Source organism: Seriola lalandi, unplaced genomic scaffold, assembly GCF_002814215.2.
Source record: "Seriola lalandi dorsalis isolate HSWRI2012SDOR001 ecotype SW California unplaced genomic scaffold, Sedor1 jcf7180002054767, whole genome shotgun sequence".
NCBI lineage: Eukaryota > Metazoa > Chordata > Actinopteri > Carangiformes > Carangidae > Seriola > Seriola lalandi.
The window spans coordinates 3,362,780-3,385,703 of record NW_019525320.1 but is presented as its reverse complement, the minus strand read 5'-3'; the positions used below and the strand labels follow the sequence as shown (position 1 = coordinate 3,385,703).

Below are 22,924 nucleotides of genomic sequence, written 5' to 3'. Positions count from 1 at the left end.
CTGTTTGGCTGTCTCTATCTGCCTTCTCCCTTCCAGGTCAGTCTGCAGACTAAATGCCAGCTGTGCTGCGGAGCGGTGACCTGTGAGGTGTCTCAGTGACCCGGCTGACGTGCGCCTTCCAGCTCGCCCCGCCTGACCCATTTCAATGAAACACAACATGAGCTTCTGCAATTTAACTCTACAAAAAACACACACATTAAATACTGTTTTAAAATTATTAATGTACGAGGATATACGGTAACTTACATGTTTCAGCGTTTCTGAGGGAGACAGCCCACACACAGTATACAGCGAAACTGAATATAGCCCTGTATATTACTAAAATGTTAGATGATTCAAAACTGTGTCATCTTAAAATAATTGCAGTATTTTTAAGTTGTAGTGTTGCATATAGTACAACTGTACAACAGTTCAGACTAATTACAAGAACAAGGTTATAAAATAACCCGGGAACACCACAGCCTTCTTAGTTTTGGCCTGGGCTGTATTTAATGTCATGTCATCAACATGGCGCAACGTAGTAAAAAAAAATTGCCTGAACAAGTAAGAGACCAGACTGTGCAACTTCATAAAGATGGGAGAGGGTACATGAGCATCAGCAGAACCTGAGCTGAAACACATGTTGCAGCAGGAAGAGTCATGCTACAATAACAGAAGGCACAGTGGCTGTGGCACCCAGAATCTGCTATTTACACAACCTCGCAGTGAAGAACAGACGAGTAAGTGCTTCTGACTTGGCACATGGATTATCTGTGGAGACTGGTGTTTCAGTGATTGATCAGACAGTGTGAAGGACACGGCATGAAGTCAACCCCTACGGACCAAGAAGAAAATCATTCCTCACAAAACTGCAAGATTAAACTTTGCCAAAGAACATGAAGAGAAATCTGATGAATGATGGCAGCACATTCTTCAAATGTAACCAAAATATATTTGTTTGGATCAGACGGGGTCCAGCTTGTCTGCTGTGGATCTGGCAAGGACAGCAGCAGTGACTGCACAGCGCTGACCAAGAAACATGGAGGCGAGAGTGTGCCGCCACAGGGCTGCTGGAGTGCAAAAGGTGAGGGGGAAATGACATTAATAGTTGGCACAACTTTATATACCAAAATACTGAAGTCTGAGTCCAAGTCTCAATAAGTTTGGCAGGAGAGGAGTTTTCCAACATGACACTGATCCCAAACACACTGGGGAAAAAATCACAAGAGTTTTTAAAGAAGAAGAAAGTGAAACTATGACCTGGTGAAGCCCACTGACTTGAATCCATTAGAAAGAATTTGGAGTATTGTATAGTGGAAGGTAAAGCAACAGCACCCGTCCGGCAAAGAAGCAGCTGAAAAGAGTCATCTGTGAAGAATGGCAGAACATCTCTCCACAGGTTTGTACAAGACTGGTACCATCCATGTCCAGGAGCATCAAATCTGTCATCAGAAAATATAAAATATTATATAATAAAATAAAAGAGCTTTGGCTAAAAACAAAATTGTATGAAATGGACTGACTCAGTACTCAGTCTTGTTATATACTGTAAGCTGTTGATTATGATAGACCTGTGATCATCAATGCTTTAAAGCAGCTATAATCAACACTTTTACAACAACAATGTATCAAATGACAAAGTGAAAACGATGTGACAATGTGAAAGGGGGTCACTTGTAGTGATGAACTTACAAAGAACTATGACTTAAATATGCAGCTGCCCTCAGCTTTATGGACATTTATAGTGAGTTTCAGCTGATTGTTTGGCTGTCCGGCCTCCATCTTTACTCCTTCAGTTCCTTTTCGATCAGTTCAGGCAGCTGTTTCCAGCAAGAAAAGCTACAAAACTAAAAATAAGCTGGTGAACATAGTGGAGCATCTGTTAACTAAAGAAACAGATTTTTCCCTCAGGAGTTGGTAGAGACCAAAACCGGAGCTGAAGCAGAGTGAATATTGGACTTACATTTGCCAGATGGACAGAGACACGACTCCAAATAACTCTTAGTTGTGTAAATAAACAACCTATTGAGAACAAGTTCGCCCTTTCACTTTAAAAGGTGATGATGTCAGTGTTGTGTTCACAACTTGTTTACGCTGCTCCCAAGTGGGCAAAAGTCAGTTACTGCAGGTTTAACTACAAGCCTCATAACTTGATCAACACTGCCAATTCAGGAAAAATGTAATCCAAGTGGTTAGAAGTCCACATATATCCGAGGTTAATGTCCACTATTTCACTAGAGGACTTTTCAGAAAGGGTCTGATCTACAGGTCAAAGGTGCAGATAACAGAATCAAGACAGATGTTGGTTTGTTTACAAAACCTTGTGGGGAGATGGTAAAGACAGATATGGAAAAAAATATCAAACCGTCTTGCCATCACACAGGAGCACAGTGCGCTCTGTGCTCTGAGCTATTGTAAGATTTATGACAACACTGACAATATGCCCAAGTATGTTGTAAGTGTTCGTACATAAAAGAACCATGCGAGATCAGTTCAGGACAAACTGTATGAAGTCATCTGAGGTGCATTACAATAGAGGATGGGTGAGATATTCCATTTGTGTACATATATACGCACACAATTACACCATCCACCTCTGTGAGGTAAAGCTGTGTAATCTCTGGTCCTTACAATACAATATGATGCAACTTGAGGTTGAACTCTGCCCATTTAAGGTCACACACACACAGTTCAGTCCCAGGGTCCTCAGAGATCAGCACTTCTCCTTGAATGGCACACGCTCTCAGCCTCTCGAAAACCCCAATATGGACAGGGGCATGCATTTTCTACATCGTTTTCCACGCAACTTTTCATGAATACGGTAACTTTTGTTATTTAATTTGTACTCTAATGAGGTGCTGAGCACAAAACTGGGTACATAGTCCTTCCAAACATAATCATGTTTTCATAGGTATTTCACTCTACAAGTTCTCTCTGGTCTCTTGTTTTGATCTCTGATCCTTTAATTATTTCAGGATTTTATTAGTAGAAAATTGGGAAAAAAATCAAAAGAAAAAGACGTCATATTTGTAATACTGTTAAAAGTACTATAAGCACTATTTTGCGAGGTAACTGAAGAGTGATACAGAGAATATTATGCTTATGTGTTTTTCATATTTTGTTCTCATAAATGTTCATTATTACTTCTGTACGTCCAACATATGTTTCCTATAGATATCAAACATCACTGGCATAACTGTGTTCTACGTTAATAATAAGCATGTGTTTTAAGTTGCATATGAGCACGTTCAAAGTGAGAAGAGACACGTGTAGTGTGTGCGTCTGTACACATGAGCAGAGTATGCATGCAGCTGTGGGTCGATTGCAGGACTGTTATTGTAACTGGTTTCACAGCAGTTTCCTGTTTGCGTGGCTTTTACCTCGAAAAAGACAACATCGTAAAAACACAGAGCGCGTCCACACACATGGCCATCCATCACTGATCAGTGTTACGAAACAGACACTGCAGACACATATTGTCTGGGGGAGTGAGGGTATGAGCTATATACTATTTCTGGGAGTCTGAGGAGCCAAGAGAAAAAAAACTAATGAGATTTGAGAGAAATATGATCAGCAGCTCTGTGTACTGGAGAGCCAGTAAAATACCATTGCTGGGAGGCAAGAGGATGCATAAAGACTGGAACAGAAAAGGAGGGAGAAAACAGGGAGAAGAAATTGATCAGAAGAAAAGGGAAAGTCAATCTTTAGTAAGATTCACTGCTAAGAAAGCAGGGAGACGAGCAAAGTAAACCGGGGTTGGAAAATGAGAAGAATTGAAAGAAAGGATCTGAATTCGTGGAGGCGGGCACTGTCCTGTGATTCCTAGGAAGCCACTAACAGGCATCTTGTTTCTAACACATAACAGATGGTCCTATGGCCCTATGAACTACATCTTTCAAAAAAAAAAAAGATCTCTTCCACTAACACAGCACTGCTGTAGCCAGTCAAACCATGGCAACCATTTAAATCAGTTTTTTGTCATTGCATGAAAAACGCCCCCCTCATTAACCTTTTAATAAGTAAGTTTGGTACTTAAGTTCTAGTTTGCCAATCCTGCTAATTAGCACATTATTGATGTAAATAGTGTTTTGTGACACCTAGGTTTTATATCTTCTGCACTGCCCTCTCTGCACGAGAGGTAAGTGATACGGATACTGAGAAAATAACAATGCAATAACTATGAATGACCAATACTGATAAAATGCAACATCTACTAAAATCTCAGGGGGGGGGTTTTCAAATGCCTTTATTTTCAAAGACTACAAAACATTCATTCAAGTATTTAACATTATATACATAAAAACATACATATGATAAAATCTAATTGCTCTTTACAACGATGAACCAGGATACAGTATTTCATTGTAGGAACATTGTCATGGGTTTATAGAATGGAGAGCAAACTACAACTGCAGCCAGCCACTCTGTGCTACGCCATAGTCTGTATCTTGTTCTTGTGGTTCAGATGTTTTTCTGCCTTGTATTTCATTGATTTTCCATCCAATTTTCAATCCAAAGGAAATTGGGCTAAGCAAAAACAATTGACCAGGGAAGCTTGTCTGGGACTGAAATAAACAATCTCTGTTTCGGTCATCATCCTTGCACATGGCCCTGAATAATGCGTTTTTTTGGGTGTTTTTTTGTTTTTTGTTTTTTTGCTTTTCCGAACACTGAGCTGTGAGTTAAAATAATATTTGGCAGCATTAACCTCAGCAGCACACCCCATTCTAGTAAGACCATTACAGATAAGCATCGCTGACAGCTTCCTCTGGCCTCACTCACACCCCTTCTGTACGCCATGTACTATTCTGCACAACAGTTAGTGGTGCGGCCACATGATACACACCACCAAACCTCCCATATATACACACACACTCTCCCTCCAACCCAAACCCACATCCAGCTACAAAGATGCTTTTGTTCTGTTCCACTCAAGGAAAATGGCGACGCACGCAACCCTTTCACAGCAGAATCAGAATAAGTGCAACCAACACTGACGGGGCAGACTTGGAAGGGAGGCAGCTGAACATGTTTTCTCACCCCATCTGGAAAGGGTTGCATGTGTACAACACAAGAGCTCTCTCTCTCTCTCTCTCACGAACTTATGTATGGTACATTACAGCAAAGCAATTTACTGCTATCAGTGCTAATAGAGGGTACAGAGGGTGGAGTTTAATGAGAGTAAACTACCAACACTCAGGTGACTCCCATCTGATACGTCTCCCTCAAGTTATTACTACCTAATGACCACCATCAGATATGGCAGATGGGACTTGGGCCCTGTGTTGATTCACATATGGCTAACATGCAAGAACAGGCCAAACTGAAACTAAAGGCCCGGGCAGTAGCTGATGTGGCACGTACACGCTTACGGATTAAAGACTGTTTATTTATATCATGAATCTTGACTCAAGAAATCGCTGTTTACGTGTCAACAGCGACAGGAGTTTTTCATGAGCGTGATGGAGTGGCTGAGCAGGCTGTTTTAGATGTCACTGCACAGAAATCTGAGACGCTTCACACAAAGAATCAAAGCCTAGTCTGGAAGTTTGTGTTTCGGTGAGTCTCTGAGCTCTGACTGGTTTGGTCAGGGGGCCGGTGTTTGGACTAGCATTGTGGGTTTTGGGTCACAAAATGGTCAGTCACGCTCAGCGCAGCTCTTTCAGGTCTTACCTGTTCTTTCTGTCCGCTCTGGGTTTTCCGTTGTAGTGGCCTGCTGCTCCCACTCCAGCCCCTCTGGCTCCCACTGGCCCTGGACAGGCCCCCTTTCATCCTCACTTGATGGGAGGTCCGCCTCACCCCCTTCTGAGAGCTACACACAGAGATGCCTTTGTCAGCGGTGGAGCCCTGCTCTCAAGGAGGATGTGATGGTAAGATTGTACTTTTGGTCACACAACCACAAAACAGTACACCAGTGGCTGCTTTTTCCCACAATTCCCTGCATCTTGTTCATCCTTTTCTCCATTACACACTGAACAAGAATGCAATGAAAATCATTGAGGTCCAACTTTTGAAACAGTGCTTGAGTAAGAAGTGCTTCTCAGACAGCAGTTTAAACCTGTATTTAAAGTTCACCCGCACCATAGAGGTTAAAAAAGGGCAAGTGCAGTTATCACTCCTTTTCAGAAGTGGAGGGAGATTATAATCGCGGTTATGGTTTTTACCACTATCTGCCGGGGAGGAAATGATTCATCAAGATAAACATTTTTCAAAGAGAAAGTCATTTGGACTGTTTGGTACGTTCTGACCCCTGTATGTTTTCATTTCCAGATGCTGGAAATTCAGTCAAGTTCATTAAACGCAATTTTTAGTGATTGTTATGGTAGACTTCATGCTCATTTTGTAAATGAGCATTTGAAATAGCTGATAAAATAGTGGCTATACGTCTATATTTATGTGTCTATAATTAAAGGTGACTATTGTGTCAGCGGACTGGATCACCTGTAAAGAGGAAGAGAAGGATAAAAGGCAAGGGGAATGAATTTGCAGGGTTGCAATGAGGCGTTAGACCTGCATGACTTTGTTTATGGTCAGACGTTTTAATCACCACTACTCTGCTTCCTCTTCAGAAACAGCCAAGATTCCACATGAGCAATGAACAGAGACTAGCAACACTTACATCCCTTTATCTCTCTCTCTCTCTCCCTCTCTCTCTCTCTCTCTCTCTCACTCCTCCTTTCGCGTCTGAGGCTTTACCATTTTAGGTTTATGACCAAGTTATACAAATGACACAAAATAAACATGGTATGGGATGATGTGAACCAGAGTTAACTTCAACGTCATGCTCCGCGAGCTCTGGAAAATGCCTCCATATGTATCTGTTGCTCTCCTTTTGAATTTGTGGCATTATGCTTTCACATAAACAGACGGTAAATACACAAACACAGCCTCACAACTCACCCACTGTTGATTGGGCATGGCCACAGAAGTAAGCACATCAGCCATGGCTCCCAACATCTGGTCCGTGCGTCCCTGATTCTTCTGTAGAGCCTTCATTCTCCTTGAAATGTCAAACTCAAATTATTCTCCTGTGCCGTTGTGGCCTTTGATCTCCGGTTCTACCACGATCCCTCTGCGTCCTCTGGCTTTCTTGCCCCCTGTTTTCGGCTCCTTCAGCTTCTTGTCTCACAGCGAACTGTGCCACAGTTTGGACCTGAGCCACAGCAAGCCCGTTTTGTTCTGCCCTGACACACAGGAAACCTCACGCATATGAATAATTGATCCTGGAAGAGGAGGGCATGTGTCTGTCTGAAGCTGGGAACTTACGCTTGGACAGGAACCTCAGAGCTTTTCCTTCCCCCAGTACACGCAGGTGAGTTGGCTGCAAGTGTCTCTTAAGTCTTAAGTCTGCCTCAGTAGTAAATGTGACAACCTTGTGTTGTCAATATAAGCCTCCCCTAGTAACACAGATAGAAGAACTTCTTGGGCCACCTTGAGCGGTGTCATGTGTCCTCTTCTTTGTCATCCTTCTGTTTCATCCTTTCCTTTCTCTGTGAGGTGGCTCCTCTCCTGTCCCTCTCTCTGAATGCTGAAACAGCGAGCTGTGACTTCACCCTCCCTGAAATCCTCCTTTCTTGTTCTTCATTGGCTATAGAGGATCACCACCCCCTCCCCAAAATCTCTCCTCCTTCCATCAGTGTTTTTCTCCTTTCATTTCTTGCTCTTTGTCTTCACCACCTGGTCTTTTTTTTTTTTTTTGGTACCCCCAATCTAAAATTATCTCAGTCTTTCCCATATCTCTTCTGCCGTCTTGACTTTGCACTGTCCTGGCAACCTACACTCCCTCTTCATCTTCACCCATGTCTCAGACAGTGACACAAGGATTGTGTGAACTCTTGAGCAGCGGGGCAGCCCCAAATAAGGTATGAGCACTCAGCCCATGAAGCTCAACTATTTAGGACACTGTCACCGATTGTACACACGTTATACAACTTATTTAACTGCACAAGTAATCACGCCGCTATCGTTTGTTTGTGTCTGCTTTGAAAGATTGTTTGCTATTAAAAGTCAGAGGCCTTGCACAAGTGTTTACTGACAGATTGACCCTGCAGGCCACGTGGAGAGTTTGTGTGTGTGTGCATGTGTGTGCATGTGTGTGCATGTGTGTGCGTGTGTGTGTGTGTGTGTGTGTGTGTAGAGAGAGAGAGAGAAAGAGAGCTTAAACTTCATTCATGTTTTACAACAACTGCCTAAACATGTGGAATCACCTGTTCTACACACGTCACGCTACAACTGCTGCAGTTAAAACCCATAATGATCATGTGATCCTAACGTCGTTGTCTACGGCCATTTGAGTTATTTAAAAGTTTCACTGCAGCATTTAACAAAGTGTTCACATAAATCACATTTTCTACACCTTTTAGAATCTGTGTGCGATTACTCCATCCAATAATATAACGGTTGGACTTAGTTTACCACTAGGCAAGAAAATTGTGTGAATAAATTCACTAATATGAGACAAATGTGACTGTAACTTGGCAGATTATGTTATTGATATACATATATTTGACGGCACAGTTATGAACAGAGGAAGAAAGAAGAGGCGCCACAATTAACCTATAAATTGAAACACATGACAACATGGACATGTACATGCGTAATTTGTGATTTAATAGAAAAGAGACTGATCTAGACGAGGTGTTCACCACCTGTTTTATCTATGAAATCACAAATGAAGCTGGTTTGACAAATGTACATGTATGTAATTCTGTTACCAAGCGGTCCACAATGAAATGCATCCAATAGATTTCAGTCTGGACCAAAGTGCCGGACAACTGACCAATCTTGCTATTCCTGCAGCCGCCCTCCGGGTATCACTTTAAACTAAAACACTGGGCTCAGGCTGATAAGAGGTTTAAAAGGACAGTGATTTGTTCTGAAGCAACAGGGACGCAGTAAAGTTTTTCTGCTGTACATGTCTACATTCTGAAGGATACAAACCAGCCATCAAGATTAAATTGAGAGTGATTTTGTGCTACTAAATGAAGAGCCGTTTCAAATGAGTACTTTCACATCCTTCCACAACAGCCCTCTACAAACTGAAGGCAACTTGCCCAGAGAAACGGCACAATCCAGACTGGTGTTATTTTTTTTGTCTTTGCTGTAAATCATTTAATCATTATCAACGCCAACATTTTCTTTACAGTTCAAAACATTTTTATCTTTTGAAACATTTTTGAAGTGTCTTGTGCTGACACTTGCGAGTGTGTGTTTGTTTTATACTTCTTGAAGATTAAATATAATTGATGAAAGCTATAAAGATAGAAACAAATCAATATGATTTTTTTTTTTAAAGTGTCAGAGACTGAAGATAGCTTCTGTTCCTTAGAGAAATTATGCTCAACTTTAGCCCCAATGTAAGCTCAAGAAACTCAGAGCTTTGCAAAGCAGACATGTTTGGATTAAGTCAGAATTTGTCTTTTAATCACCTGGAAACAGTGATCCATGTTTTTCTTTTATCCAGAAGTTATATAAAACGTTGAGTCTCTGAGCCAGGAGAGTTTTTATTTTTTTATTTCACCAAATTTCAGGCAGATTTTGGACAACCTCCCAGTTATGTCTCAGAGTTTTATACCTCCGCTGAGCCTAAGTGCAGCTTGAGATCTGCACACTGTCCTGTTTTGGTCATATGGAGTCTAGGCCAAGGGTGATCGAGCTCCTTCCATGAGAGTCTCTATACAAGATCTGCCCAGCAGTAATGTTGCCGCACCAGCGTCTGCATTTTACTCTTGTTTGGATTTTCTGCACTTTCCTCCTGCATTTTACAGTTTTTTTTAAAGTTATTAGTCTACAAGGCATGTAAAGATATTCTTCTAATACTTTTGATGAAAAGCATTACCACACTTTCCTCCATTGCATACACCTGATTCATGTGAGCTTTGTGAGACAGAAACATGCCAAGCATAAACAGAGGAAATAACCTCCCACTGGAATAGAATCAATTTGCACACCTGAAGCAATTAGAAAACAACACACCTGTTTACTACAGCTGCGCGTCTTTCTTCAGTTTTGACAGAAAACCTAAGTTGCAAAACACTGGAATCACACAGCTAAATAATATATTCTTATCAGTGTCCAGATACAATGAAGAATATGAGGAAAAATGAACTCAAATACGTTAAGGACTTGAGACACAGCAGAATGACCTAAAAAAAAAAAAATCATCCATAGTCGAGGAGGAGGCTGCTACAGAACATCAGAGCGCTACAGTGCTACAGCCCGGTTTTAAAGAGTCACTCTTGAATCCAGTAAAGTTCAGTTTGGAAAAGGTTTTTCCACTCAGTGTTTTATCAGTTCAATATCTTCAAGATCAAGAAACCATGAGGTGAAGACACACTGGGCACATACTGTGCTAATGTGTTGTTTGAGGCTTCTGGTAGAGGTTTTGCCAACACTGATTTTATCACATGAGCACTTTTAGATATCAATAACATCTAAAGCACCTGATAAAATTGTTTTTATTAACTGCTGATTCTCTGAGAAAACGATGCTGTTTTAACAGCTTTGATAAGAAAAAATGTCTGGTGACACTTTTAGTACAAGTGTCTGGACCACTGCAAGTTTAAATGTGAAAGTAAAAATTATTCCAGATATCAAAAAGCTTTAGATCATAACAAGAAGTAAAACAGTGTATGTAAGAAAACTGCAATGCATTTAGTGCATTTAGTCAGAGCAGAGGTACAAATGATTTAAAACACTTCAAAACATATGAAAAAAGTAAATACTTGATTATATTTCAGAACAGACTTTCATACCACAGGAGGACTGGACCTAACAAGTTTATTTATTGTTAAATTAAGTCCCGGGATTGTAACCCTATTGAAACTGTTACCTTTTAGAAACCAAAGCGTAAATCTCTTTCCAAGCTGCCATGAATTACTTAAATTTATGTGACTCCATTTATATTCCTCTCTGCTACTTTCTCTGTTCTTGGCTTTTGAATTTTCATTGGGCCAAGGCTGACGTCTTGATTCCACATTATCTTGGAAAAAAAATAGAGCAATGGAGCACTTGCAGCGGAAGAATTAAAAAGTGCAACTTTATCAAGGCTTAGTACAATTAGTCACCGGCAGCAATTAAGACCTCAGAGAAATTACTGGCAGAGGTGGAGTAAAGATATAAGAGCATAAGGAAAAATTAAGCTTGGAGTTGGAAGAAGATAAAAATTACTTCGCACAAAGGTTCCACATCAGCAACGTCATCCATCCGGACTGACTGTGGAACCATCAGAATCACTTTGTCTAAGCCAGAGCTGGCAGAAGTGGAGCCTACGGGCCTGTGACTGTTCATTTGATGACAGACTATAATACAGTCAGTTGACTCAATAACCACTTTGCAGTGAAATTCACTGCAGTGTGCAGTGAATTAGAAACTGAACACTAATGGAAAGTTTGCGAATGACATCATCTCCACCGGCTGTCAGACATGCGATCATGTTTCTCCTCCCCGTCAATCTGTGTCTCCACCAAGTAATTATCTTGACAAATCTTGATTTTCACTGTGCCATTTTTCACTGATAGTAAATGTTGCAAATGTGATTCATATCTGTTTTACATACAAATCAAAAACGCAAAACTGCGACGTCCCTATAGCTGAAGGGTTGAAGGCTTACGACAGAAATACTTTAACCTGTAAGATTTCATGTGAATAGAACTGCAAGAAATTTTTGCAAAATGCAAATATCTCATGATATCTGTATAGGTTTGTCTTTTTCTATAAAGATAAGAAAATAAAATTCATTTTCAGTTATAGGAAAATCTGCTACTGTATATCACATCGCAATATCAGTCCACTTGATTTAGGGGCTATATATCAATTAACTGCTAAGTCTTCTTTGTGTCTGTGTAAATGCACGTATTATGAAGCAGAGAGAGTGAAAGAATATACTGAACTGTGGTGCTCACATTTTCATACATCTTCGCTGCCTTCACCTAACATAACCCTAACTCAGCCCATAGTGTAGGGGTTTTTTTGTTTGTTTTTACAAAAAGGTTTGAGTTCTCCGGCACTGAACAATTCATCGCCTAAGTGTGCAGTATTTGTGTCTCATATCTTATTCATCCACCCTTGAGTAAAAGCGCAAACACCACAAATCTCCACTTCCCATTGTAATAACTTCCCTGAAATCATCCAAAATCTCCTCCTTTCTTTGCATAGCAAGTTTAGCTGTGTTTCCTTGCCGCTTCCTCTCATTCACCTGATTCCTGGAGGGTGTTAGAGGCTTCAGAACAAATATTAGTCTTTTAGCCACATAGCTGGAAATAATATAGCAAATGCTCAGAGTCTGAGCAGAGTCGGAGCTGGTAAGACCGGCCCTGCAGAGACTGCCAACAATCTAATATTAGCCGAGCACATGGCTGACTTCAGAACCAGTCACTAAGCGGGCTAAACTTAGTTCATTGCTTCCCAAGCCTCTTTCCAAGTTCTTTTGCTCTAGCACTGACCTCTGCTGGGTACTGCGGTGTCTGGGGAGAGGTTGGACTGCCTTCTGCAGTGATGAGTGAATGACTCTGTGAGGAATTTGCAGAATAGGAGGAAAATAAATCAGACCCTAAAAGGAAAGTGTGAGTACTATGGGATTGGGGAGTTGGGATTCAGAACAAAATGTTCTTTCACTCGAACACCACACTGAAAATCATTTGTAACATCTGATGGATTTTGGAGCAATGACTTCTTTCTTTTCACAAAAACCTAATGATAACACTGTGTGTGCTGTGCTGCCCTCATCTGGCACAACCGAAAAATCTTTCTTGTGTATTTAAAAGGATGAAGGAAAATAACACAAAAACACACACACAAAAACACACACACAAAAATACACACACACCATGGCCCCTGCCCTGTCGTGCCAAACAGACTTCCCTTTCCTATCAACTTCATTTCTGTTTTGGCTTCACAAGCTATAAATCTTTGCCCCCAAGCATGTCCTTTTTTTTTCTTCCTCTTCCTGTGTTTCATATCAGCAAGCAGTCAAGACCCACCTCAGGCTCTTGTGTCTAAACATAGCACCTTTTGAGTAATGGGTCAGGTTAGTGCGATTGCTATAGGTCTGATCTGATGCTTCACAGCCGTGGAGGCAGCATCTAATAAGGAATTGGCTCGGGCATTTGATGGGATTAGGTGGGATTATGTTGTTGGAGGTGTTTCAGCTTCAGATGGCTGCTGTCAACAGCATATAGTATCTCTGTTGGTTAACTCTTCAGACACATCAGCAGCTATGGTTCTCAAACTCAATGTGCTTTTGACTGAGAGTCCAATTTGATGGGTCTCTACGGTGACACACATGATGTGACGGCACAATCATTTTGCTTGGACACAGAATTTGATGATAAATTGTTCCACTCTCGTGAGGCGGAGACAAGTTGTATGCAAACAACATGTTCCTTGTTATACGTGTGTAGATATATTTGGAGGCGACGCAGACAGCAGCTGTAACCTACAGGGAGGATTGATGTTATGGCTATTTTAAACATGGGCTGTCTGAATATCATGTTCAGCTACAGTTACTAGCCTCACATCCAAGCGCTTCCACCTCCCGGTTTGACCAGGAGGGGGCAGTCCACATCGCTCTAACAGAGAGGGGCTGTTGCGTAACCCAGGCTACAGTCACATGCACAAAGTCACCAATTGGCCCTGCTCAAATTCAATATGAGGGTTAATCTGTTTACATGCACCTTTGATGCCACGTGGTTGAGTCCCTGATGCCACCAATAAACCTATTTACACGATATTCCTGTTCACATGTGGGATTCAGGCCTCAAAACAAAAAGCTGTGGTCACCGTTTAAACTGTTTGATTAAACCGATGTGAAACTAGTAAAGATAACCAGGTTTTCTTACAGGCCTAACTTTGTTTTTATTATTCCTCCGTATAAACATGCACCAGTTGTTTGCTCCAAAATTTACATCATCTTTGTGGATGTACAATGAGCAGTGTTTGTGCGTCGGCCGTGTCTTGTGTTTGAGCATGTCTGTGTGTCATCCCTGTCATGGGAATAATTACCACAGAGGCCCCCTGGCTTAGAGCAACAGCAGGGTTTGATTGTTGTCCCAGCAAATGGATTTCCATGGGAAAACAGACCCAAGACGTCGTCTCCCATCACACAGACACACTGAAATTACTCAGGCAGGGGGTCCTTAGCCGCACAGCAGATTTGGGAGCCATAGCTTCTAGGATGCAGTCACAGCACTTATTTGGAGGGTTAGAGAGGTTTGCTCTGACACAACAGACGGGCAGCAGAGAGCTGTGGATGGACAGATTCTGAGAGAGCAGAGAGTGGAGACAAGTGAGAGACAGGAGAGAGACGACTAACTCAACATACTGCAAGGGGAGCAAGGTTGGCGGCTGTCCGTTTCTTTTTCTTAATCCTTAAATCTTCTGTAATCGGGATGAGAGGGAGAGAGCATGTTGCCTGACTTAGGACAGCAGATTCTATGTTGGGACCTAGATGGATTGCTGGCTGATGAGGCAACCTAACTGGCCAGTGGGAGAGATGGAGGGAGGGGGGAGGCCAGAGCTGGAGTCAGTCTGGGAAACTTAAACTTAACCAGTTTCTACCAAGAGCCAACAGGAAGAGGGGAAGTCCAACACATGGGGATGGTCTAACCACCGAGAGCAAGTTCAAAAAGAGAGAGAGAAAAAAGAGAAGAGGACGAACAACCTATGGATTGTTTTAGGGTGAGACTCTGACTATTACTATTTGTTCTAAGGTATTTTTGCTTCAGCACAAATGGTTGCATTTTTTTTTATTTTACATCTTCACACCACAGTTGAGGGAGGCAACAGAGCCAGCTCATATTTAGGATTCAGAGGAAGAAGGTTGACTGTATTGCAGACTGCTGCTCAGCAGGAAGTGTAGTCCACAAAGTATGAGGTCTCTATGATTGTGCAGAGGGCGGAAGAGAGGGGAAAAGGTTTGTGTGATCGTAATCTTCATTTTTCTGCATGACACGGTGCAGAAACAGAAACACACGTTTGCGAGATTAAAGGAGTTGAGCGTTTCTATCTGGCATTCAACAGGAGAGCTTATCTAAACGGCGCTATTACTCATTTTGTAATAACTGAGAATTAAAACATAATTATCACCAGGTGCAAATAATTCTGTCAAAACAGTTATCTGTGTGAATTTGTGTCTAGTGTGGATACGGTTTAATAATGTGCACGGGGCCAAGGCAGCTTGAGAAAATGAGACTCTCAATCCGGAATCTGGAAAGGCCTGACTGTGTTTTCCACTCCTAATTCATCGCTGATGCACAGACACATATTAAAGCAATCAAGTTCTTTCTCACTGTCATCCGCTGCTCCGACAAAAACATTAAGAATAACAAAGCCTGTCCCATCCTAACCCTGAGCTGGTTTCAAAATATACTCCACACAAACAACGTGTTTTTTATATACATTTTGTTGACTTGAACACAGGAAAAACACAAATTGTAAACGACTGGATACCCCAGTGGGCCAGAACGGCGGGGCAGTGTGACACGGTTAAGACACCATGACAGATGCTGTCACTAGCCTGGCCTCCCATTGCTTCAGGCACCATATGGCCTTTCTCAACCCAGTACACTCCTCCTATTATGCTTTCATCCTCATTACTTTCACAGACTGAGCTTCTGCAGACCTTTAGTGTTTATTGATCATCCCTGTACCTGTTATTTATATGTAAATATGCCCACGTGTCTGGCACCTTCTTTTTGAAATACATTTAGCTAGTTAGCTGTTTGTTATTCAGTTATCTTAAATATACATTATTTGTTCACTCTGTAATAATAACCTACAGTCCATAATGGGCTGAGCCAGTGAACATACACTGAAAAAATAAGCATGTTATACAGGCAGCTTGACTATCTTGTAAATCACAGACTTACGGATCAGCTGCTCTGACAGGAGGGCTGAAGTGAGGTGAAGCTCCTCATCCTCTTTGAGTATCACGCCTTATGGAGAAGGCCTTTTCAGGTCACCAGATCTTTCTAACACGCTAACTTTAAAGGCTGGCGGTGTTTTGCTGTTAGACTTGCAGTCACACATGAACGAGTGTTTTGAAGAGAAGAAATCACTAGACGGCACTAATCAAAAATGCAGTTGTACACGCGATCCCCAGCACCTTTCACATTAGGGTGAAGACATATTATTGAAAATGGATCAGCAGCATGTGGCCACTGAGCACAATATTTTTTAAGGCTATCTTCCCAACACCGCTGCACTAAAAAAAAAGCCATTACAGTTATCTAAACGTAACGGAGGGTTTGCCTCTTCTTATGTCTGCTGAAGACACACGACATTGAATCGTTTAATGGTGTTATGTTCATGTGTTCAAACATTGTATTTTTCTGTTTGTGAAAGGCATACCCCCCACCCCAAATCCAACCCCAACCCCCACCCCCGGCTGCTCAGTAAGAGCTCAGAGGTAGTGCACGGCTAAGAGGAGAAAATGTGGTAGAAAAAAAAATCAAGAAAATGAAAATGTGTTCATTTTGTGTCCACAGTAACACTTAATATTTTTCTATTCAAGATGTGGAGTGTTGCACAGCAGACCTGAAACCCAGGTGTGATCACAGGCACAGGGGGGGGGCCGGTCCAATGGCCACCGCAAGTGATGACCCCCAGCTGGGCGCAGGCCCATCCGAGGACTCAGAGATCCTCCTGGATGATTCTGACTCAGGGAGTGTGCTTTCTGATGACTCTGTGCTTCCTGACTATGAAAAGGATGATAATGATAAAGATCCAGCTAAAACACTGTTTGAGGCCTGCGCCAAGAATGACCCCACATCCCTGCGCAGGATCCTGGAGAGAGGAGTCACCAAAGAAGAGGCCATGGAGCTGGACATCAATGGCAAGGTGAGAAGGGATTCATTTCCCTTTTTCATCATATTATATATTTTTACACATGTATTTATAAGGAAAGTGACTATGACGCAACATACAAAAATCTGTATTTCTGCAAAAAGAAAAACTATATATACAGGTAAACTTAAAGTTAATTTCCATCTTGTTCCCCATCAGAATGGACTGATGCTGGCTGTGGGTAAGGGTTTCGTAGACATTGTCACCATGCTGCATGTATGTCCATTAATAGACATCAACCACCAAGACAATGATGGCAACACTGCCATCATGATTGCTGCCCAGGCAGGTATGTTATAATAACATACTGTATCACACCTAAACTAAACATCTGGTCTTAATTCAATCCTACATTAACATAATGTTTTATTTTATTGTCAATCCAGGCTTCCTCACCATTCTCAACTATATCCTTAACTACTACTCTGGTGTGGACACTGAGGTCAGGGATCCCCGTGGCTTCACTGCCCTCATCAAGGCAGGTCTGCAGGGCAGAGAAGAGTGTGTGTCTGCCCTGCTAATGCATGGTAAGTTTATGATACATAAGACCTCCTATAAACTTTGAAAATAAATTCAGATGGGAGGAACATCTTGTGCGTGAGCACACAAGAACAACAGATCTATTCAGAGGTAGTCATCCTGGACTCTTACACTCATGCAGATCCTCACCCAGTGAACATATTGAATGGTTTCTGAGGAAACCTAATCCAAATCTATTGTGTCCAATTCACGAGCATATCTGGGAAAATACATTATATACATGTCATATATGAGGTAAACCGGGACATCTGATCTGTCAACTAATCTGGTTATCTTCTGGGCTGTGGAGATTAGACTTGTATGAACTGACACCGGACACATTTAGTGCGAAAAAATTCCACCCATGTTCGATTCTACCTGTAAGTTAAATTATGTCAGAGACAGATTGACAGCATTAATCCATTATCTAGTTTTATTTATGGGCAAACTTGAGCCACATGGGGAAAGTAAATACTGGCCTGGTGTTCTTGGATTTTCAAGCCTTGATTATTCACTAAGTGGATTGTCATAGTCTTTGAAATAGACGCTGCTAATAGTGTTCCCCCAGTAATGGATTTAACTGAATTATAACAACCAAATATCAGAAGAGCAAATCTGCAGGACTCTGGACTCAGGACTGATATAGTATATTGTTTTCATCTAACTGCAGTTTATATCTCATTTCACCATGTTGTGAAATGGCCTGGTTTGTTCCTAGCCTTGTCATGCTACACATCTGCTTCATGATTTGTGCTCCAAAAGCAGCCACATGGTGGGGTAATTTCACAGAGTTTAGGGAGCAATTGATTTCCTCAGGACGCTCAACATATAAATGTTCACTCATTTCCTTGTTTTCACTTCTCTCATCTATTTTCTCCCCTTTTCGTGTACAGGTGCTGATATAAATGCAATGGACCTGGTCCAAGGGAGAGGCCTAAAGGATTGGGTCCTTAGGACAGGAAGTTTTGAAACTCTGAGGAGACTACGCCGCCTGCAGGCTCGTCCTATCGCTCAGCAGTTCTGTGAAAGCTATGTTCCTGAGTGGCCTGAGTTGGAGCAACTGGTGGCAAAGGCCACAGTCGACAAAACAGCCAGTCAGAAGCTGAGGCAGCGCTTAAAAGACACCCTTACTTTCAGCTTTCCTCAGGACCCCCAAGACAATGGGGTCATGGACCATATGGTGCGGATGACCACAGGCATCCACAGCCCCCTGATAGCCACTGGCTGCCGTCCACTCTGTCCCACCAGCCCCCCAGAGATTGGCAAGCGACGGTTTGCCATTCCTGAGCTGCTTGAAAAGCACAGCAGCAAGGAGCTGGAGGAGAGCACAGTCTCCCACAGTAATGGCTCCATCACCTCAGCTTCTCCCAGTATTGCCTCAGCCACCTCCGTATCTCTGACCTCCTGCTGCCAGGACTCAGCACGCAGGGGAAGCTTGGTGTCGGGTGGCGTAAGAAGCTTCATTCCCCGAGGCATGGCACACAGGAACAGCATATTCCCCTCAGGCTGTATCCCTAAGATTGAAGTGACAAAGTCTGGGGAACCCACTCCAAAGAAAGAGAAAAAGAAGAAAAGGCAGAAGGGCTACCTGGAGCCCCCAATCTGGAAGTACAAGGAAGCCAGGGAGGAGAAAAAGAAAGAGAAGAAGCGACAGGAAAACGAAAAAGAGAACGAGAAAAAATCTAAGGGGTCAAAACGTTCACCAAGATAAAAATGAGGTGGTATTTTCTTTTCCTCAGAGAATTTTACTGTGATTGTGTCATGCATGAGAGATAAGCACGTGATTACTGTGACTGAGGCCAGTTTTAACAGAACAAAAAGGAACTGCAAAACGAGTTTGGAAGTGAGCTTGATGATGGATTTGAACTTTAGCTTGGGATGAACAGGAGAAAACTGGAGCCGCTTGAATTTGTTCGATATGATGTAATTTTCAGCATATTTTGAAAGCTGAAAATAATATTGGAAATATTTGGTGACATAACCTGGATTTTTCTTGTTTCAGCTCCTAACTGGTGGATTGGTATGAAGTCTCATGGAGATGTGATGTTACGCTTATTGCATTAACTTGCAATGTCATCATTTTATGTACACCTGTGAGGACTTTATCAGTCTGTGTATTATGAAGGATTTCCAAGTAGCGTGCCATCATGGTACTTATGCAACATAACCAAACTAATAGCAAATACTGTATGTACTGTATGTGAGCAAAGGCCTTCAGCAAATTAATTTATGTTAGTTAATCAAGGACTGTGCGTCATGTTAACGTAATGAAAAGAGGTAAAACATCTTCAAACTGTGTGTTCCTCTACACCAAATGCTCAAAGGGATATATCTATATTTATACTTTCTACAAGATCAAGTACTGAAGTTGTGTTGGGACCCAACTATTGAAAGGTTGTTTTTTTCCTCTCTGCAATGAGACTAATGGCACCCAATCAAACTGATAGACTGTTACCAAAATCAGCACATTAATGGAGGTATAAGTGGAGTCATTGTGTAGATGTAAAACCGTCAGTCGATGGTAAACTCACCTCAGGAAAAAAAACTTACATTTTGATTAGCTTTGCTGATCACAATCTAAATTAATACAGAAGTCATTGATCTGGGCATAGTGTTGTCTTTGGTTCATAGGTGTTTAACAATGTCACCTATACACAAACTCTTTTGACCTGAAGCAGGTCCATTTCCAGTTGTAACACATTTGACTTCTGTCAAAAGCATGTTTGGTTTTTTTTTTGTCTACAAAGTTGATCCAGCCTTGCTGTTATGTCACGTGAAACATCTGTGGGAGGATTTTATGCAGCAGGGTTTTGATACTTCAAAGAGTTCAGCAAATATTCAGAAACAGGAAGTGAATTGTAGCCAGATAACACATTTGATCAAAACTGCTCAGTTAGTAGACGAATCCTCAGAACACTTGTGTGCACAATTCCTGCAGTCCCTTAAACACCACGACCAGGGCAAAGCTAAAGTCTGTTATACCTCAAAATCATACTTCAGGTCAGTCAGTTTTACAACATTTTACAAATGAAATCAGTCACCATTTTCAGTCAGCACTTTTTTTTTGGCTTTTTAAAGCCTTTCCAGTCTTCACTACATGCAAGATGTAGCATCTACTGGATGCCTTTATTATACCTTTTTGACAGAATTGTAATACTCCAAATTGTTTGGCTGTGGCATGTGAATGATGATAGCCACTACAACTGCTGCTTGGAATATATTTTTTAGAAACCAATAGAAGAGCTCACATCTACTGAGTTACCGATGCACAGAAAAAAACTATTTATACATAATGTTACTCAGGAAATCTTGTGTTAATAATACGATGTGCATTACACGTTAACCATCTATTGAATCAAGAAATCTATTTAAAGGTCCAGCTTACATTGGTACATTAAAATATACTGTTTATACATCAACTTGTTAACTCATACACTGTAACTGCAATACCTACTAGAAGTACAACAAAATATATTTATCTATATAAAAAAAAGTAATGCAGTTTAGATGCCGTTCTTTTGAAACATGAGAGGATCGTTTCTGGGGTTATTTTAAAGTGAAAGCTCAAAAAGCTCAGGTCTTCCACATCTTTACGCAGTTGGAATAAAATTATTGACCTTTACAAGTGAGTTTTTTTTTTTTTTCCTACGTAGAAAACTCATGTCTGAAAGTACCACAATACTGTATGTTAGTGTGTTTGGTGTGGTTACAATTTGATGATGTACAGTAACTGAAACAGAAATATCCTGCACAACTGCCCAAACATTTTATTATTTGATGATATGAAAATTGAATCTTTTTTACACTAAAAAAATTAATATCTCGTTAACTGCATGTGACTGATGAGCCTACATATCCTTACTCTTACTCTTTCACAATAAAGTTACTTTAAGCTTCTTAATGCGCTCTCTATAAAGTGGCAAGGGATGGCTTTTGAACCCCCTTCTGTAATCTTTTAATCCAATCTGCAGTATCATAACAATTAGCTTTTACTGGTGGTGACAGAAAATGTTTGATGCGTTCAAGAATATTTCATATTATTATTTCTATGAAAATCCATTTTATCCCATGTGGTTTATGCTAACGTGTAAAGTTCAGTGTGTCAGCACCCATGTACAAAACAGAGAAGCTATTTAACTGCGCTAAGGAGGTTATGTTTTTCACCCATATCTTTTAAGTTGTCAGCAAGATTACGCAAAAAGCACAGAACCAATTTGCACTGACCTCGGTGGAGGGACGAGGCGTGGGCCAGGGAACAAACCATTAAACTTTGGGGGCAGATCTGGATCATTTACACTGAACATGAATTTCTTTTCTCTTAAGTCTGGTGTATGTTGTTTGACATTGGCCTTGGCAGAGGTGTGCACTCTCTGAATGTCCTTCTGATTTTGTTAATTTCAAACACTGAAACATTGTGACATTGTAACACTATATTTTCAGTTTTGTGGCTCACTTCCTCTTCACAGAGGGGGGAACAACAGAGGTCAGCTCTAAAATAAATACCTCTCTATAGTTCAGTGAAGGAACACATTATACTTTAACCAGGTCTGCGAGGACTCGGACTGTAAACACATATTGTACAGTTGAACAGTTGTAACATAGACTGGATCAGATTTGATCAGATTTTGACCTCTGAGGATGAGGTATCACACTGTGAAGCACAAATATAACTGACGTAAACATTACATTTTGACTTTATGTGCTGTGTGTTGTTGTCCACAGCTAAAATATGGACTATATTAAAGTGGGTTAGAAATAAATCTGGTCTTCTATTTATCAGGAATTTGCTTTTGAAAAACTCACAGTATAAAAACATGTCTGTTGAAGCAATATCACATTTCCTCTACTTTAGGGGATTATTAAGCAAACAAAGGCTTTGTAGAAAAGTCTTAAGGGTACAGGGCTCTCTGAATTACAACGATTAGGAGGAGAGAGTAATAAATGCTGATTAAAAAATGAACAATAATATGCTCTGTTTTCTACATGACAGCTGATGTGAGAGCTTCCAGCTGTGTCTGCAGCCACAAGCCAAAAACGGAGAGATTACAGAGCCTGAGAACAAGGAGGGGAATTTATATTACAGACATGAAGACATCTCTCTCAGGCTCGGCTGAATGAAGCGTTTTCACACAGCAGAGTCTCTCTGGCATCTAAGAGATAAGTCTTTATTTGCCCGTTAGACACACTTTGCCATAACTGCATGAAAAGAAAGTTACTAAAGCACCATTGTGTTATCCTTGATTTGAGAGGACGCAAAGCTTTATGGTACTCACCAAATAGATTGAAAATACAGATTAGCAAGATAAGTGAGTGATAAGTGATCAATATTTTTACAATACCAAAATGACAATGTAAAAGCAAGGTGACAATGTTAAAGAGAAAGCTTGTGGTGATGAAACTGCGGAGGATAATTGCCTGAATAATGCTGCTCCCGTTCGCCTTACAGAGCTTTGTATTGAGTTTCACCTTTCACCTGGTTGTGTAGCTGTGTGATTCACAACTTTAATATTTTGGTTCACTGTCACCACTCTCATACACTGTTTGCTGCACTACCTACTCAGCTGACACACACAGTGAGTGACTA

General features: G+C 41.2%; 2 protein-coding genes across 3 annotated transcripts in view; one reads left to right on the top strand and one right to left on the bottom strand.

Annotated features, from left to right (window-relative positions):
- The window catches only part of arhgef25a (Rho guanine nucleotide exchange factor (GEF) 25a), a 44,617-nt gene extending 37,047 nt beyond the window's left edge, over nt 1-7,570 (bottom strand). The window contains exons 1-2 of one of the 2 annotated variants that reach the window (XM_023425155.2): nt 6,880-7,570; nt 5,653-5,791 (exon numbers count right to left, since the gene is read on the bottom strand). In XM_023425155.2, the coding sequence (XP_023280923.1) occupies nt 5,653-5,791; nt 6,880-6,975 (235 nt within the window). In that variant the 5' untranslated portion in view covers nt 6,976-7,570. The remainder of the gene's footprint in view (nt 1-5,652; nt 5,792-6,879) is intronic. The other variant, XM_023425154.2, reaches the window with a different exon arrangement.
- A 6,664-nt stretch (nt 7,571-14,234) lies between these two features.
- ankrd33aa (ankyrin repeat domain 33Aa) lies at nt 14,235-21,385 on the top strand. Its single transcript, XM_023425091.2, has 5 exons — nt 14,235-14,655; nt 16,490-16,815; nt 16,981-17,110; nt 17,208-17,348; nt 18,234-21,385. Exons 2-5 carry the CDS (start codon nt 16,558-16,560, stop codon nt 19,049-19,051), a joined length of 1,347 nt encoding a protein of 448 aa, XP_023280859.1. The 5' UTR covers nt 14,235-14,655; nt 16,490-16,557; the 3' UTR covers nt 19,052-21,385.
- Nucleotides 21,386-22,924: the final 1,539 nt, after the last annotated feature.